The 16205-nt window shown below is 39.1% G+C and overlaps 1 protein-coding gene across 20 annotated transcripts in view; it reads left to right on the forward strand.

The window, feature by feature from the left end:
• The window catches only part of RAD51B (RAD51 paralog B), a 799436-nt gene that overhangs the window by 38992 nt on the left and 744239 nt on the right, over positions 1 to 16205 (forward strand). For all 20 annotated transcript variants that reach the window (XM_054530766.2, XM_063715899.1, XM_063715902.1 and 17 more), the window contains one exon: positions 13579 to 13715. In XM_054530766.2, the coding sequence (XP_054386741.2) occupies positions 13579 to 13715 (137 nt within the window). The remainder of the gene's footprint in view (positions 1 to 13578; positions 13716 to 16205) is intronic.

Below are 16205 nucleotides of genomic sequence, written 5' to 3' on the forward strand. Positions count from 1 at the left end.
GAAGTGACTCCCCTACTATTCCCAAATGTTAGAGACAGGATGCCAGAGTTCTGTTTTAGCATCTTAGTTTTTTTTTCCTTTTTCTTTTTTTTTAAGACAGAGTCTGTCTTTGTCGCCCAGGCTGGAGTGCAGTTGTGCGATCTTGGCTCACTGCAAGCTCCGCCTCCTGGGTTCACGCCATTCTCCTGCCTCAGCCTCCTGAGTAGCTGAGACTACAGGTGCCCGCCACCATGCCCGGCAAAGTTTTTGTATTTTTAGTAGAGATGTTAGCCAGGATGGTCTCGATTTCCTGACCTCATGATCCACCTGCCTCAGCCTCCCAAAGTGCTGGGATTACAGGCGTGAGCCACCGCGCCTGGCCAGCATCTTAGTTTTTTCTTGGAACAATTACTATTATAGTTCTTTTTTTTTTTTTTTTTTTTTTTTTTTTTGATACAGAGTCTTGTTCTGTCACTCAGGCGGGAGTGCAGTGGCGCGATCTCGGCTCACTTAAGCTCCGCCTCCCGGGTTCATGCCATTCTCCTGCCTCAGCCTCCCCAGCAGCTGGGACTACAGGCGCCCGCCACCAAACCTGGCTAATTTTTTTTGTATTTTTAGTAGAGATGGGGTTTTACCGTGTTAGCCAGGATGGTCTGGATCTCCTGACCTCGTGATTTGCCCGCCTCAGCCTCCCGAAGTGCTGGGATTACAGGTGTGAGCCACCGCACCCAGCCTATTATAGTTCTTTTTATAATTGGCAGGATTAGCTGTGGCCTACATGACCACAGGAAATAATAAGGCAGGGGTTGTAAACTCAAATGCCTATAAGCACGAGCCATGTAACAGAAGTACATGAAACAGTTAAGTGTAAGACATAGATATTTATTAGTTGATTTTAGCTGCTGACAACAGCAGCAAACATTTATTTTTTTGCTCATGGGTCTCCAGGTCTGCAAAGGTGGATCCTGTCTTCTTCAGGCTGCAGTGAGGTTCATATGTGCCCCACAAGTTGTAACAGCAGCAGGAAAACCAGAGAGAGATTTCATATGGATGTTCCTTGAGTACAGTCTGCTGACATTCTTTTATCCTGCCCTGTGTTTTGAGAGGCAGATAACTAGGCCTCTGTTCTAATACAGGCGTTTAGCATATGCAGTTGATTGGACCATTGTTCCCAATTCTTCACTTACTCTCTAATTTAGAAATAAACATTCTGCTCTGTAATGGTTTACTGGAGTCTTTTATGTGGCACATGTTCAATAACTGCTGTTAAATGAATGATTATATCCCTTAATACTGTTTGATTTTTGTTAATGGTGGAACTTGGGGTACTTGTCATTTCCATTCCCTCCTGCTTTTTCTGCGCTTTTCTCATCCCTACTCTTCCTCTCTCCCTTCCCATTTTCTTCCCAAACAGCAGCTATCAATATGAAAAAGGAGGGAGTGGTAGAGAGAATCCAAGACATAAACTCTTCCACATGTTGGTGTAAAGTAATTTAAGATCAAGGTTTCTTTCACAAGGCAAAATGCAATGCAACCTGGCCTTTCTGAGTTTCTTTTTTTTTTTTTTTTTCCTTTTTTATGGTTTTGGCTTTAGGATTTAGAATGTTAGTTATTTTAAAAATGAATTTTATAGGTCTGAAGACCTACTCATATTTCTACATAATTGTTGAGCAAATGGAGACAAGTAGTTAGATGCTGGAGGTCATTAAAAAAATATTTTTTTAATGAAGCGTTTTTAAAACGTGATCACTGGTTTCAGATCAGAGCCAGGCATCCTTAAATTGTCTTCTGCTAGGTCTTGGCTTGGCAGATTACCCTGTCCAGTTGCCCTCATCTTGAATGTGAGGAGAGTTAACTTGATAAGATTTTAGGTCCTAACTGGACCAGATTTTACATTCCTCTCAGCCATGAAAAGTTTAAGATGAGGAGGCTTCATTTTTACTTTAGTACAATTAGACCTTTTCTTGGGAACAATTCTCTTTCCTCTTCAAACCAATTATTAACATTTGCTTCCTTGCTGATATTTGAGTGATGTTCACTACTGACTTTTTTTTTTTTTTTAGTTCTTTTACGTTTCTCAAGCAGGTTGTTGAAACTTTGGCTCTAACTATATGAAGTGAATTGTTTTTTTACGGTGTTTTCGGTGTGTAAATATTGTATTCAGTCTGAGTTTCCAAGAAGCAAATAACTTAGCCTATTCTGGTTTGGCATGTTTTCTCTTTCTAACCACCACTGGGGCTGAAGCTGAGAACTGAACACAACTTGAAATTTTGTGGTTTGGGTGCTAGAATTCAGAGCTAGACTATCTGAAGCTAAAAATTATTAATGTTGAAATGTTTTCACCCACTAAATAAACCTGAAAAAAAATGAAATTTAACTCCAGGCAGCCCATAAAATCGCATATGGTATAATTTTTTTGTGTCTAGGAAGAGAGGAAAAAAATTTGTGAGCAGGATCTGAGATTGCTAAAAAGATTAGAAATTGTTTATTATAGTTTAAAGTAAATACTACTATCCAAACTCTAATCCAAACTCAACAAACAAACCCAGAAATCTCTTACTCTTATTCACATGATGTTTTATTTTCTCCAAGACTATACTGAATCAGTACATTAAAATAATGAAGTAGGGAAAATGCCAGTTGCCCTTGTTTAACTTTTCAGCTATTTTTTACATGTTTTCTTTAAATATGGAATAGTAAAGTAATACTTTACATTTTCAAAGTATTTGATACTTCACTGAATATTTCCAAATATATCCTCTTAATTAAAATAATGGCTTGTTTCACCCTTTTAAAAATCACAAAGCATTGAACAATTTTAAGCTCATTAAATCTGAGAACATATCCAAAACCTGGCACATGGATAGTATGTATAGAAAGGCTGGTCCTTTGTTCCTCTGCTAGTTAGCACTCTAATGATATTAATGATGGAAGATTTTTCTCAGCCCCTTTGCTGGACTTATGACGGGGTACCCCATTTACTCGGCCTGCCATGCTCAACCCCTTGCGGGAGGGAGCACGTGAGTGAGCGAGTGCGGGATCTGGCTGGCTGTTCCAGGCACTTGTAGGAGCAGGCTTCATGTGCTGGTGTGAGTGAGCAAGTGCGGGATCTGGCCAGCACAGCTTCGAGTGCCAGCAGGAGCAAGCTCTGTGTGGGGTCCGCGGCCAGACCAGGCATGAGCTAGCGAGTGTGAGATCCGGCCAGCCACTCTGGGAGCTGCCAGGAGCAAGCTCCATGAAGGTCCCGTGGAGGCACCCAGGTAAGGGTTCCTGTGACCCCAAATCCCCAGAGTGGGTGTTACAGTACTCTCTTAGTTCTGCCCTCTGCAGACGGTGGTGTGTTAACAGCTCAGTTGGCCCCTTACCTTGTTATGTGGGGCAGTTGCCCTCTGCTGGTGAGGGCAAAGGGCCAGCGTGACAGCCTTCTGGGTACCCGCACTTGGTGGGTCCCTGTCTGGCATCCAAGAAGAAAGAGGTCAGTTGGACAATTGAAGGATGGTGAAGGCAGATAATTTTATTGAGCGATGAAAATGACTCTCCGTGGAGAGGATAGCTAGAGAGGGGACAGGAAGGGCAGGTCATCTTCCCCAAAGTCGGGTCATCTCTTCCCCGAAGTCCAGCTATCTTACCCAAAGTCTGGCCATCTCCCTTAAATTCCGGCTGTCTCCTGTACTGATTAAGTTTGGGTTCTTTATAGGCACAGAATGGGGAGTGCATGCTGATTGGTTTGTAATTATGCAAAAAATTTTAAAGCAAAGACACCACTCAAAGGTGGGCAAGACAGTGTAGAAAACAAATTAGGAAAGGGTAGGTATATGTAAAATAGGTGAAGGGTGAGGATAGTCCAGAGGAAAGTGTGCCAAACAGGAAGACAAGTTCTCACTCTGGTCCGGGGATTTAACATGTAGCTTGGCTTTCAGGCTTTGAACTGTATCTGGCTTGGAGGTGGGGTTTCACCAGATACCTGGCCCTACCCTATCTGCCTAGGCATTTCACTGCCTCCTGTCCCTATCATTAGTAAGCATAAGCATTTCTTTATTTCAAGATCCACTTTCAACTTTTAATGACAGAAGTTTCCCTTGCTCTGATATCTGGTGACTAATTTGATCCATGTTGTTTTTGAAAATGAAGAAAGTTCCATAAAAAATGTTTAGAGCTCTGAATTTAGACTAGCATTCTCCAAAGCAGGGTATGTAAAATGTTTCATTAGGTTGTGGGAAGAAAATATTAAAACTTTTATTGTTTCAATCGAAGAAATGAAATTTACCTTAATTAACATTTAATCAGTGGATTAACACTGACATCCTTACTTGGTCTGGGTGTCAGACTGTTGGGTATCAGTTATAGTGCATGAGGAAAGCATGCAGGGGTTGACAAAGGCCCCTTGCTTGTACCTTTATTTTCAACATACTGGGATGAATTATAAGTCTGCATATATCTAGTTAGGTGGATTTATGGATTTAACGAAATCAAAGCTCACAAAACAGATAAATGGCAAGAAAGATTCCTGCAAAGAAACTGTAAATTGTGTGCAATACTAATAATGAGAGTGGAAGTGAGCCACACACATGTATAGGTCAGAGCAGATGCTTCTCCTATGAGACATTATTAATGTTGAAGTAAAAATCAACAGCAATCTAATCTCAGCTGAGAAGATGTCCAGAAAAAGTGAAATTATAAGCAAGACAATTATTTGATAGATGGAATTATATCCACTATTGTTAATAAAGAAATACTTTCTGATATTTTATTCCCTTGAAATACTGGCTAACAATAGTAGGAAGCCATCATAATTAACGAACATGTAGGACAGGAAGTTAAACTGACAAAAGTTTTTCCATGACATTTAAAGTTATGTGACACATAACTCAGTATCTAGAAAAATGTCATTAAAATTAATGATAGATATTTAAAAGCCTCTTTTGTGCTTTCTTAACAGCAAAAGACCAAATACAGTACATTATTAGTAATATTAGGGACACGCTTGTTCATAAAATGGATGAAATAAAACATGGGAAACAATATGGCAACAACTTAAATGAATTTTTTTTTTTTGAGCGAGTTTTGCTCTTGTTGCCCAGGCTGGAGTGCAATGGCGTGATCTCGGCTCACTGCAACCTCCACCACCCAGGTTCGAGCGATTCTCCTGTCTCAGCCTCCCGAGGAGCTGGGATTACAGTCATGCGCCACCATGCCTGGCTAATTTTTTGTATTTTCGGTAGAGACGAGGTTTCTCCATGTTGGTCAGGCTGGTCTCAAACTTCTGACCTCAGATGATCTGCCCACCTCGGCCTCCCAAAGTGCTGGGATTACAAGCATGAGTCACCGCACCCGGCCTTAAATGAATTCTTTCATGAACAAATACTTTCAGAAGTTGCAAAGAAATCTTTGAAGATTATTTGAATCATTGAGAACTTAAATTATTTAATGTGAGAGAATGCTATATATTTGAAGTACAGATGTTTCTAACAAGGCTCAGATTATCATAGTAGCTATATTTTGTTTCAATAATGAAATACATGAAGAACAAATTTCATTTTGTGCCATTAAAATAAAGATGTATCAGGGAAGATAAATTCTTGAAAATAGTGACTTTATGAATACAAAACAATGTATATGAGAGAATTTCCTGGGATAATGATAGTGTTTTGACTTTGTAAGAGTTTAGGTTGCATACATGTATGCACTTGTTCAAGTTTATGAAATGGTAGACTTATAATTTGCACATTTCATTGCATGTAAAATTTACTGCAAAAGGAAAAAAAGGAATAATACATGTTAAATTCTAGTTAATGCTGTGCATGCTGGACCATTGGGGGAAACTATATTAATGTGTTTGACTTACTTTGAAATGCATTATAAAAACCCTAAGATGGAGCGAGATCGAGCCAAGATGGCCGAATAGGAACAGCTCCAGTCTACAGCTCCCAGCGCGAGCGACGCAGAAGACGGGTGATTTCTGCATTTCCATCTGAGCTTTGAAGAGAGCAGTGGTTCTCCCAGCATGCAGCTAGAGATCTGAGAACGGGCAGACTGCCTCCTCAAGTGGGTCCCTGACCCCTGACCCCCGAGCAGCCTAACTGGGAGGCACCCCCCAGTAGGGGCAGACTGACACCTCACACGGCCGGGTACTCCTCTGAGACAAAACTTCCAGAGGAACGATCAGACAGCAGCATTCGCGGTTCACGAAAATCCGCTATACTGCAGCCACCACTGCTGGTACCCAGGCAAACAGGGTCTGGAGTGGACCTCTAGCAAACTCCAACAGACCTGCAGCTGAGGGTCCTGTCTGTTAGAAGGAAAACTAACAAACAGAAAGGACATCCACACCAAAAACACATCTGTACATCACCATCATCAAAAACCAAAAGTAGATGAAACCACAAAGATGGGGAAAAAACAGAGCAGAAAAACTGGAAACTCTAAAAAGCAGAGTGCCTCTCCTCCTCCAAAGGAATGCAGTTCCTCACCAGCAATGGAACAAAGCTGGATGGAGAATGACTTCGACGAGTTGAGAGAAGAAGGCTTCAGATGATCAAACTACTCCGAGCTACAGGAGGAAATTCAAACCAAAGGCAAAGAAGTTGAAAACTTTGAAAAAAATTTAGACAAATGTATAACTAGAATAACCAATACAGAGAAGTGCTTAAAGGAGCTGATGGAGCTGAAAGCCAAGGCTCGAGAACTACGTGAAGAATGCAGAAGCCTCAGGAGCCGATGTGATCAACTGAAAGAAAGGGTATCAGTGATGGAAGATGAAATGAATGAAATGAAGCGAGAAGGGAAGTTTAGAGAAAAAAGAATAAAAAGAAATGAACAAAGCCTCAAAGAAATATGGGACTATGTGAAAAGACCAAATCTACGTCTGATTGGTGAACCTGAAAGTGACGGGGAGAATGGAACCAAGTTGGAAAACACTCTGCAGGGTATTATCCAGGAGAACTTCCCCAATCTAGCAAGGCAGGCCAACATTCAGATTCAGGAAATACAGAGAACGTCACAAAGATACTCCTCGAGAAGAGCAACTCCAAGACACATGATTGTCAGATTCACCAAAGTTGAAATGAAGGAAAAAATATAAGGGCAGCCAGAGAGAAAGGTCGGGTTACCCACAAAGGGAAGCCCATCAGACTAACAACGGATCTCTCGGCAGAAACTCTACAAGCCAGAAGAGAGTGAGGGCCAATATTCAACATTCTTAAAGAAAAGAATTTTCAACCCAGAATTTCATATCCAGCCAAACTAAGCTTCATAAGTGAAGGAGGAATAAAATACTTTACAGACAAGCAAATGCTGAGAGATTTTGTCACCACCAGGCCTGCCCTAAAAGAGCTCCTGAAGGAAACACTAAACATGGAAAGGAACAACCGGTACCAGCCACTGCAAAATCATGCCAAATTGTAAAGACCATCGACATGAGGAAGAAACTGCATCAACTAACAAACAAAATTACCGGCTAACATCATAATGACAGGATCAAATTTGCACATAACAATATTAACTTTAAATGTAAATGGACTAAATGCTCCAATTAAAAGACACAGACTGGCAAATTGGATCAAGAGTCAAGACCCATCAGTGTGCTGTATTCAGGAAACCCATCTCATGTGCAGAGACACACATAGGCTCAAAATAAAAGGATGGAGGAAGATCTGCCAAGCAAATGGAAAACAAAAAAAGGCAGGGGTTGCAATCCTAGTCTCTGATAAAACAGACTTTAAACCAACAAAGATCAAAAGAGACAAAGAAGGCCATTACATAATGGTAAAGGGATCAATTCAAGAAGAAGAGCTAACTATCCTAAATATATATGCAGCCAATACAGGAGCACCCAGATTCATAAAGCAAGTCCTGAGTGGCCTACAAAGAGACTTAGACTCCCACACAATAATAATGGGAGACTTTAACACCCCACTGTCAACATTAGACAGATCAACGAGACAGAAAGTTAACAAGGATACCCAGGAATTGAACTCAGCTTTGCACCAAGCGGACATCTACAGAACTCTCCACCCCAAATCAACAGAATATACATTTTTTTCAGCACCACACCACACCTATTCCAAAATTGACCACATAGTTGGAAGTAAAGCTCTCCTCAGCAAATGTAAAAGATCAGAAATTATAACAAACTGTCTCTCAGACCACAGTGCAATCAAACTAGAACTCAGGATTAAGAAACTCACTCAAAACCGCTCAACTACATGGAAACTGAACAACCTGCTCCTGAATGACTACTAGGTACATAACGAAATGAAGGCAGAAATAAAGATGTTCTTTGAAACCAACGAGAACAAGGACACAACATACCAGAATCTCTGGGATGCATTCAAAGCAGTGTGTAGAGGGAAATTTATAGCACTAAATGCCCACAAGAGAAAGCAGGAAAGATCCAAAATTGATACCCTAACATCACAATTAAAAGAACTAGAAAAGCAAGAGCAAACACATTCAAAAGCTAGCAGAAGGCAAGAAATAACTAAAATCAGAGCAGAACTGAAGGAAATAGAGACACAAAAAAGCCTTCAAAAAATTAATGAATCCAGGAGCTGGTTTTTTGAAAGGATCGACAAAATTGATAGACCTCTAGCAAGACTAATAAATAAGAAAAGAGAGAAGAATCAAATAGACGCAATAAAAAATGATAAAGGGGATATCACCACCGATCCCACAGAAGTACAAACTACCATCAGAGAATACTACAAACACCTCTACGCAAATAAACTAGAAAATCTAGAAGAAATGGATAAATTCCTAGACACGTACACCCTCCCAAGACTAAACCAGGAAGAAGTTGACTCTCTGAATAGACCAATAACAGGCTCTGAAATTGTGGCAGTAATCAATAGCTTACCAACCAAAAAGAGTCCAGGACCAGATGGATTCACAGCCGAATTCTACCAGAGGTACAAGGAGGAACTGGTACCATTCCTTCTGAAACTATTCCAATCAATAGAAAAAGAGGGAATCCTCCCTAACTCATTTTATGAGGCCAGCATCATCCTGATACCAAAGCCGGGCAGAGACACAACCAAAAAAGAGAATTTTAGACCAGTATCCTTGATGAACATTGATGCAAAAATCCTCAATAAAATACTGGCAAACTGAATCCAGCAGCACATCAAAAAGCTTATCCACCATGATCAAGTGGGCTTCATCCCTAGGATGCAAGGCTGGTTCAATATATGCAAATCAATAAATGTAATCCAGCATATAAACAGAACCAAAGACAAAAACCACATGATTATCTCAACAGATTTAGAAAAGGCCTTTGACAAAATTCAAGAATCTTTCATGCTAAAAACTCTCAATAAATTAGGTATTGATGGGACGTATCTCAAAATAATAAGAGCTATCTATGACAAACCCACAGCCAATATCATACTGAATGGGCAAAAACTGGAAGCATTCCTTTTGAAAACTGGCACAAGACAGGGATGCCCTCTCTCACCACTCCTATTCAACATAGTGTTGGAAGTTCTGGCCAGGGCAATTAGGCAGGAGAAGGAAATAAAGGGTATTCAATTAGGAAAAGAAGAAGTCAAATTGTCCCTGTTTGCAGATGACATGATTGTATATCTAGAAAACCCCATTGTCTCAGCCCAAAATCTCCTTAAGCTGATAAGCAACTTCAGCAAAGTCTCAGGATACAAAATCAATGTACAAAAATCACAAGCATTCTTATACACCAATAACAGACAAACAGAGAGCCAAATCATGAGTGAACTCCCATTCACAATTGCTTCAAAGAGAATAAAATACCTAGGAATCCAACTTACAAGGGACGTGAAGGACCTCTTCAAGGAGAACTACAAACCACTGCTCAATGAAATAAAAGAGGACACAAACAAATGGAAGAACATTCCATGTTCATGGGTAGGAAGAATAAATATCATGAAAATGGCCATACTGCCCAAGGTAATTTAGAGATTCAATGCCATCCCCATCAAGCTACCAATGACTTTCTTCACAGAATTGGAAAAAACTACTTTAAAGTTCATATGGAACCAAAAAAGAGCCCTCATCGCCAAGTCAATCCTAAGCCAAAAGAACAAAGCTGGAGGCATCACGCTACCCGACTTCTAACTATACTACAAGGCTACGGTAACCAAAACAGCATGGTACTGGTACCAAAACAGAGATATAGATCAATGGAACAGAACAGAGCCCTCAGAAATAATGCTGCATATCTACAACTATCTGATCTTTGACAAACCTGAGAAAAACAAGCAATGGGGAAAGGATTCCCTATTAAATAAATGGTGCTGGGAAAACTGGCTAGCCATATGTAGAAAGCTGAAACTGGATCCCTTCCTTACATCTTGTACAAAAATTAATTCAAGATGGATTAAAGACTTAAACGTTAGACCTAAAACCATAAAAACCCTAGAAGAAAACCTAGGCATTACCTTTCAGGACATAGGCACGGGCAAAGACTTCATGTCTAAAACACCAAAAGCAATGGCAACAAAAGCCAAAATTGACAAATGGGATCTAATTAAACTGAAGAGCTTCTGCACAGCAAAAGAAACTACCATCAGAGTGAACAGGCAACCTACAAAATGGGAGAGAATTTTCTCAACCTACTTATCTGACAAAGGGCTAATATCCAGAATCTACAATGAACGCAAACAAATTTACAAGAAAAAACCAAACAACCCCATCAAAAAGTGGGCGAAGGACATCAACAGACACTTCTCAAAAGAAGACATTTATGCAGCCAAAAAACACATGAAAAAATGCTCACCATCACTGGGCATCAGAGAAATGCAAATCAAAACCACAATGAGATACCATCTCACACCAGTTAGAATGGCAATCATTAAAAAGTCAGGAAACAACAGGTGCTGGAGAGGATATGGAGAAATAGGAACGCTTTTACACTGTTGGTGGGACTGTAAACTAGTTCAACCCTCGGATGTGATTTGTGTACTTTTCTGGCTGATGGTCATACTTCAATAAAAATAAATAAATGTAATCAAAAAAAAAAGTTTCAGTGGGTTTTTAAACCAGTTGTTAAAAATGTTAAAATGTGACATGTTTTGATTCGTCTGCAAGAGCAATCAATTGACGTGAAGGAAGATCAATAAAAACTTTTGCATAATTGATGGAAGGTATTGAAAAATGCAAGTAGTAATTTAGTTAAGTCCAACAAATGATGTATTTCTTTAATTTCAATGCTTGCATCTTTGTAATTATCCCCTTCTTAGCTTACAATTAAGTACTGAAGTAAGTGGAACTTAGGACCTGACATTTCAATCACTGAATCACAAAATATTTACATTATTATTTTTAAAAAATACAATTTGGTTTCTTATTATTTTCATTATTATCATTGCTCTACTAAAAATGGTAAGCTTTTATGAGAGCAAAAAGATCTTTTATATAAGTAATAAATATTATAAAATGATTTTTAATGTTTATAATTTTTAATTCATACTTTGTGTTTTATACTGTATAGGACATATTAGTAAAATAGTATGTTTATAATAAATATGCATATATTGGAGGGCTGTACTAAATTTTGTTTTGATTTTTTTTTTGGCTGGTTTGTTGGGGCATGTGGTCATTTAAGTTTGGAGAACTCTCTTTACTGATCACTCATAATCTGGCAAGCTATTATTGACAGGAGTAATTATTTATTCTTAAAGTCTAAATGATCATTGTAAAGATTATAAACCAGCACATAGTTTTAAATATGGGATTTTTTTTTTTTTTTTTTTTTGAGACATGGTCTTGCTTTGTTGCCCTGGCTGGTCTAGAACTCCTGGGCTCAAGTGATTCTCTTGCCTTAGCCTCTGGTGTAGCTGGGATTACAGGCGTGTGCTAAACATTTGTGTTTTAAGGTTGAACTTTGATAAATGAAGTTTACCTTTAGACTAAATTTGGAAACAGTGGTTCTGAAAGTATATAATAACATCAGCATTACCTGGGAACTTACTAGCGATGTAAATTCTCAGGCCATAACCCAGACCTACTGAACCAGAAATGCTGGTTAACAAGCTTTCCAGGTGATTCTGATGCTCACTCAAATCTGAGAACCACAGATCTAGATGATTTAGACTCATGAATAATTCCTACTTATTTCTTCCTACTTCATAAGGTATCTGAGACAGTTTCTTTATTGTATGTCTCAGTTTTAGCCCAGACTTTTTTCCCTCTCTTAGATTTTTTTTTCTTTTCCCTTCCTCTCCTCTCCCCTTCCTCTCAATGTTAAAAAAAAAAGTTCTTTAGTGTTATTTTCAGAAAGAGTGCATTGGTTCTAAAAATTTGGCTGCCACAACTAATGTGACAAATAGCATGTGTTTAAAGGAGATATTTCTAAATATTTTCAAATTAATTTTGTTAACTACTGTATTAGTTCTTTCTCACATTGCTATAAAGAACTACCTGAGACTGGGTAATTTATGAAGAAGAGAGGTGTAATCGACTCACAGTTCTGCAGGCTTAACAGGAGGCATGGTTGGGAGGCCTCAGGAAACCTACAGGGGAAGCAAGCACATCTTATTATGGCAGAACAGGAGAGAGAGAGAGAGAGAGACAGAGACATCTTACTGTGGCGAAACAGGAGAGAGAGAGAGAGAGAGAGAGACAGAGACATCTTACTATGGCGGAACAGGAGAGAGAGAGACATCTTACTATGGCAGAACAGGCGAGAGAGAGAGAGAAAGAGAAAGTGCCACACACTTTTAAACTATCAGATCTTGTGAGAACTCACTATCATGAGAACAGCAAGAGGGAAACTGCCACCATGATCTATCTAATCACCTCCCACCAGGCCCCCTCCTCCAGTACTGGGGATTACAATTCAACCTGAGATTTGGATGGGGACACAGAGCCAAACTACTTCTAGTTACACTTGAATATGGATATAATTAATTTCCTATTATTTCCTGTCTATACTCTTTTGATTTCAACTTTTATAATCTCTAAATAGTTTTCTGCCAATGAAGATTTCAAAACAGACATTTCAAAGTAGGAATCACCTAAACTCAACAGTTGTTTATAAAGCAATAAATTTGCTTTATTTCTCTTTCTACACACATATGTGCACACATATACACATTTTTATTTGCTGAACTGTTTGAAAGTAAATTGTATACATCAGTACCCTTCACCCCTAAATACTCTTAAAAATATGGATTAAAGTAGCCCTTAATGGGACTAGTACAACATTGTTTTGAAATGCTAATTTTTAACAAATGCTCAACCATTTATTAAAGACTCTTAAATATTTTAAGGTCCTATTATAAATATCTTCATGAGGAAAAGGTATAGAATGCCAAGTTATGATGGTATAAATGAGTGAATGTTTCAGCCTTTCTCAACTGAAAGTTTCTCATCTGAACTACAAAATACAGTGGATGATTTGAGTGACTATTTTCTCAATTCCTCCAAAGATGGTACATAACTAGTGCCAATTCAGATGCAGAGGGGAGAAGTTAATTCATTCCGTACAATGGATGTCTTGGGCTTAATTCTCTCCTGGGAACCCAGGTTAGTTGGACTGCATATATGGCAAAGTCTTAAAAGGATTTTGCTTTGACTGGCTTGTGATGTTTATCCAAATAACATTTTTTTTTTTTTTTTTTTTTTTAGGTTACAGGTCCACCAGGTTGTGGAAAAACTCAGTTTTGTATAATGATGAGCATTTTGGCTACATTACCCACCAACATGGGAGGATTAGAAGGAGCTGTGGTGTACATTGACACAGAGTCTGCATTTAGTGCTGAAAGGTATGAGATTTTATTTTCTATTATAATGTTTTACTTTTGTAACTTATATACAGCATGAAACATTTACACATAGGTTAACATTTACCACCCCCCTGCCCCCGCCTTTTTTTTGTTTGAGATGGAGTCTTGCTCTGTTGCCAGGCTGGAGTGCAGTGGCACAATCTGGGCTCATGGCAATCTCCGCCTCCTGGGTTCAAGCGATTCTCCTGCCTCAGCCTTCCTGAGTAGCTGGGACTACAGGTATGCGCCACCACGCCTGGCTAATTTTTGTATTTTTAGTACAGACAGGGTTTCACCATGTTGGCCAAGCTGGTATTGAACTTCTGACCTCAAGTGATCCGCCCACCTCGGCCTCCCAAAGTGCTGGGATTATAGGCGTGAGCCACTGTGCCTGGCTTTTTTTTTTTGAGATAGAGTCTCTCTCTGTCACCCAGGGTGGAGTGCAGTGGCGTGATCTCGGCTCACTACAACCTCTGCCTCCTGAGTTCAAGTGATTCTCCTGTCTCAGCCTCCCGAGTAGCTGGGATTACAGGCGCCCTGTCACCAGGCCTAGCTAATTTTTGTGTTTTTAGTAGAGACAGTGTTTCACCTTATTGGCTAGACTGGTCTCGAACTCCTGACCTTGTGATTCGCCTGCCTTGGCCTCCTAAAGTGCTGGGATTACAGGTGTGAGCCACTGCGCCTGGCCTAAATTGGTCTTTTTATAAATGTATCCCAGTAGTAAATGAATAAGGAATGATAGAATATCACCAAATTACAAACTCTGACAATCTAATGGATCTAGGCATTTAACATCACAAAAAGATGACGAGTCACTGGGGTACTTTCTGATGGAAGAACAATCAAATTTGAATGTGATCAAGGCTTCAGATCCAGCCACCAATTTACAACCTAGCTAGAGAAGAGAGGAACACATCAAACTGCTCTAGAAAATGCAATTAGCAGAATCCAAACTGTGGGAAATAACAGAACAAACAACTTGGTTTCTGTAACAAATAAATTGTAAGATTAAAAAATAGTTGGAAGGGGAACCTTTGGATTAAAACAGGTTTAAAAGCCTTATTGATCAATTGCTGTATGATTAACTTATTTGGATCTTGACTTAAATAAATGGTTAAAAAAAAAGAACAGAAGAATAAACATTGAGACTACTGGAAATTTGAACATGAAAATATATTTGAGATTAAAGCTGATAAAGACAGTGGTTCACTCAAATTGTCCAAGTACTCTTTAAAATGCCAATGACTAGCCTTTGGCTAACAAGCCAAGTAGGTATTAAATAGCCAGTTATGTCATAAATAGCTAATGTGCAAATAGCTCTTACAAAGGTCCTGGGGAATTTGGGTAAAGAATTCAAAGATTAAGATTATTTTTATAACAGCAGTTCAGTTCACTGTAATGGATTTCTGCTTTCTTTGCACCACATACCAAACAGAGTTTAGGATGTCTTCTTAAGGAGGAAACTGTTGCATGATAGTTTATTACCAGTATTAGAGTTCAGAGCAGTGTAAAAACCTTATCAACGAATTGGGTGATATCAGCATACATACAGAAGACTAGCAGGTGACTTGTCTGCATTTTCCAAATGAATTTGTGGAGAGTCTTATGTTTTTTGTCTTTGCATAGAGCCTTGATTATTTACTTTTTGAATCCTCCATATTTACTTATTTCTCCTTCATATCTTTTTCTGCCAATGTGCATGTTGGTATTTACATCAGAGGCAGGTTGGAAAATGAAGAGGTAAGATTTTAGCTCCTTTGTTGGAATTACATTGCATAGTTCACAAGGAGCTCTTATGAAGGTCATTTGAGAATAGGGGTTGAACTTTATATTGTATTTGGTTTTTTATTCCATTCTCCACAAGTCTTCAAATGAGTGATCATCTGGCTCACACATGGAATGGATTTTGAGGTCTGGTGATAGGGCCAGGTAGAATAAAAAATATGAATGCTCTTTAATATATATGCCAGATTTGGCATTCTTATACTACCTTCTAGTTTGTCATGGTGGGTCATAGAATGGAGCTGTCCCTGTAGTGTCTGATCACATTTCATTCATTCTGTTACAGGACAGCTTAACCCCTATTTGGAATTATCAGGAAAGGTTGGTCAATCGGTTAGGAAAGCTTACTGCTGCAGATAACTGACTATCCAAAGAACAGTGGCTTAAACAAAAAGAGGTTTATTTCTCTCATATAACAAGACCTGAGTAGGTGGTTGCTGGCACTGGGTCACTCAGGTTTCAGTAATGACAGAGAGAACTAGGGCATGTACATTTTCAGACATTGGATTCATTCTGTGCGCAAGTCAATGGGAAGGAAAAGGGCCAACTATATCTTTTATCAGGAAAGTGTACTTTTATTCATAATATCTGCCTCCTCACATCTGTGGATTTCCTTTTTGTTGCCTGTAGTCCTCTTGTAGATTTCTCACTGAGTCACCTCTATATGTAAAAAGAGGCTGGGAAAGTGAGGGGAGAAGATCGTCGTAA

This window comes from Pongo abelii, chromosome 15 (genome assembly GCF_028885655.2).
Source record: "Pongo abelii isolate AG06213 chromosome 15, NHGRI_mPonAbe1-v2.0_pri, whole genome shotgun sequence".
NCBI lineage: Eukaryota > Metazoa > Chordata > Mammalia > Primates > Hominidae > Pongo > Pongo abelii.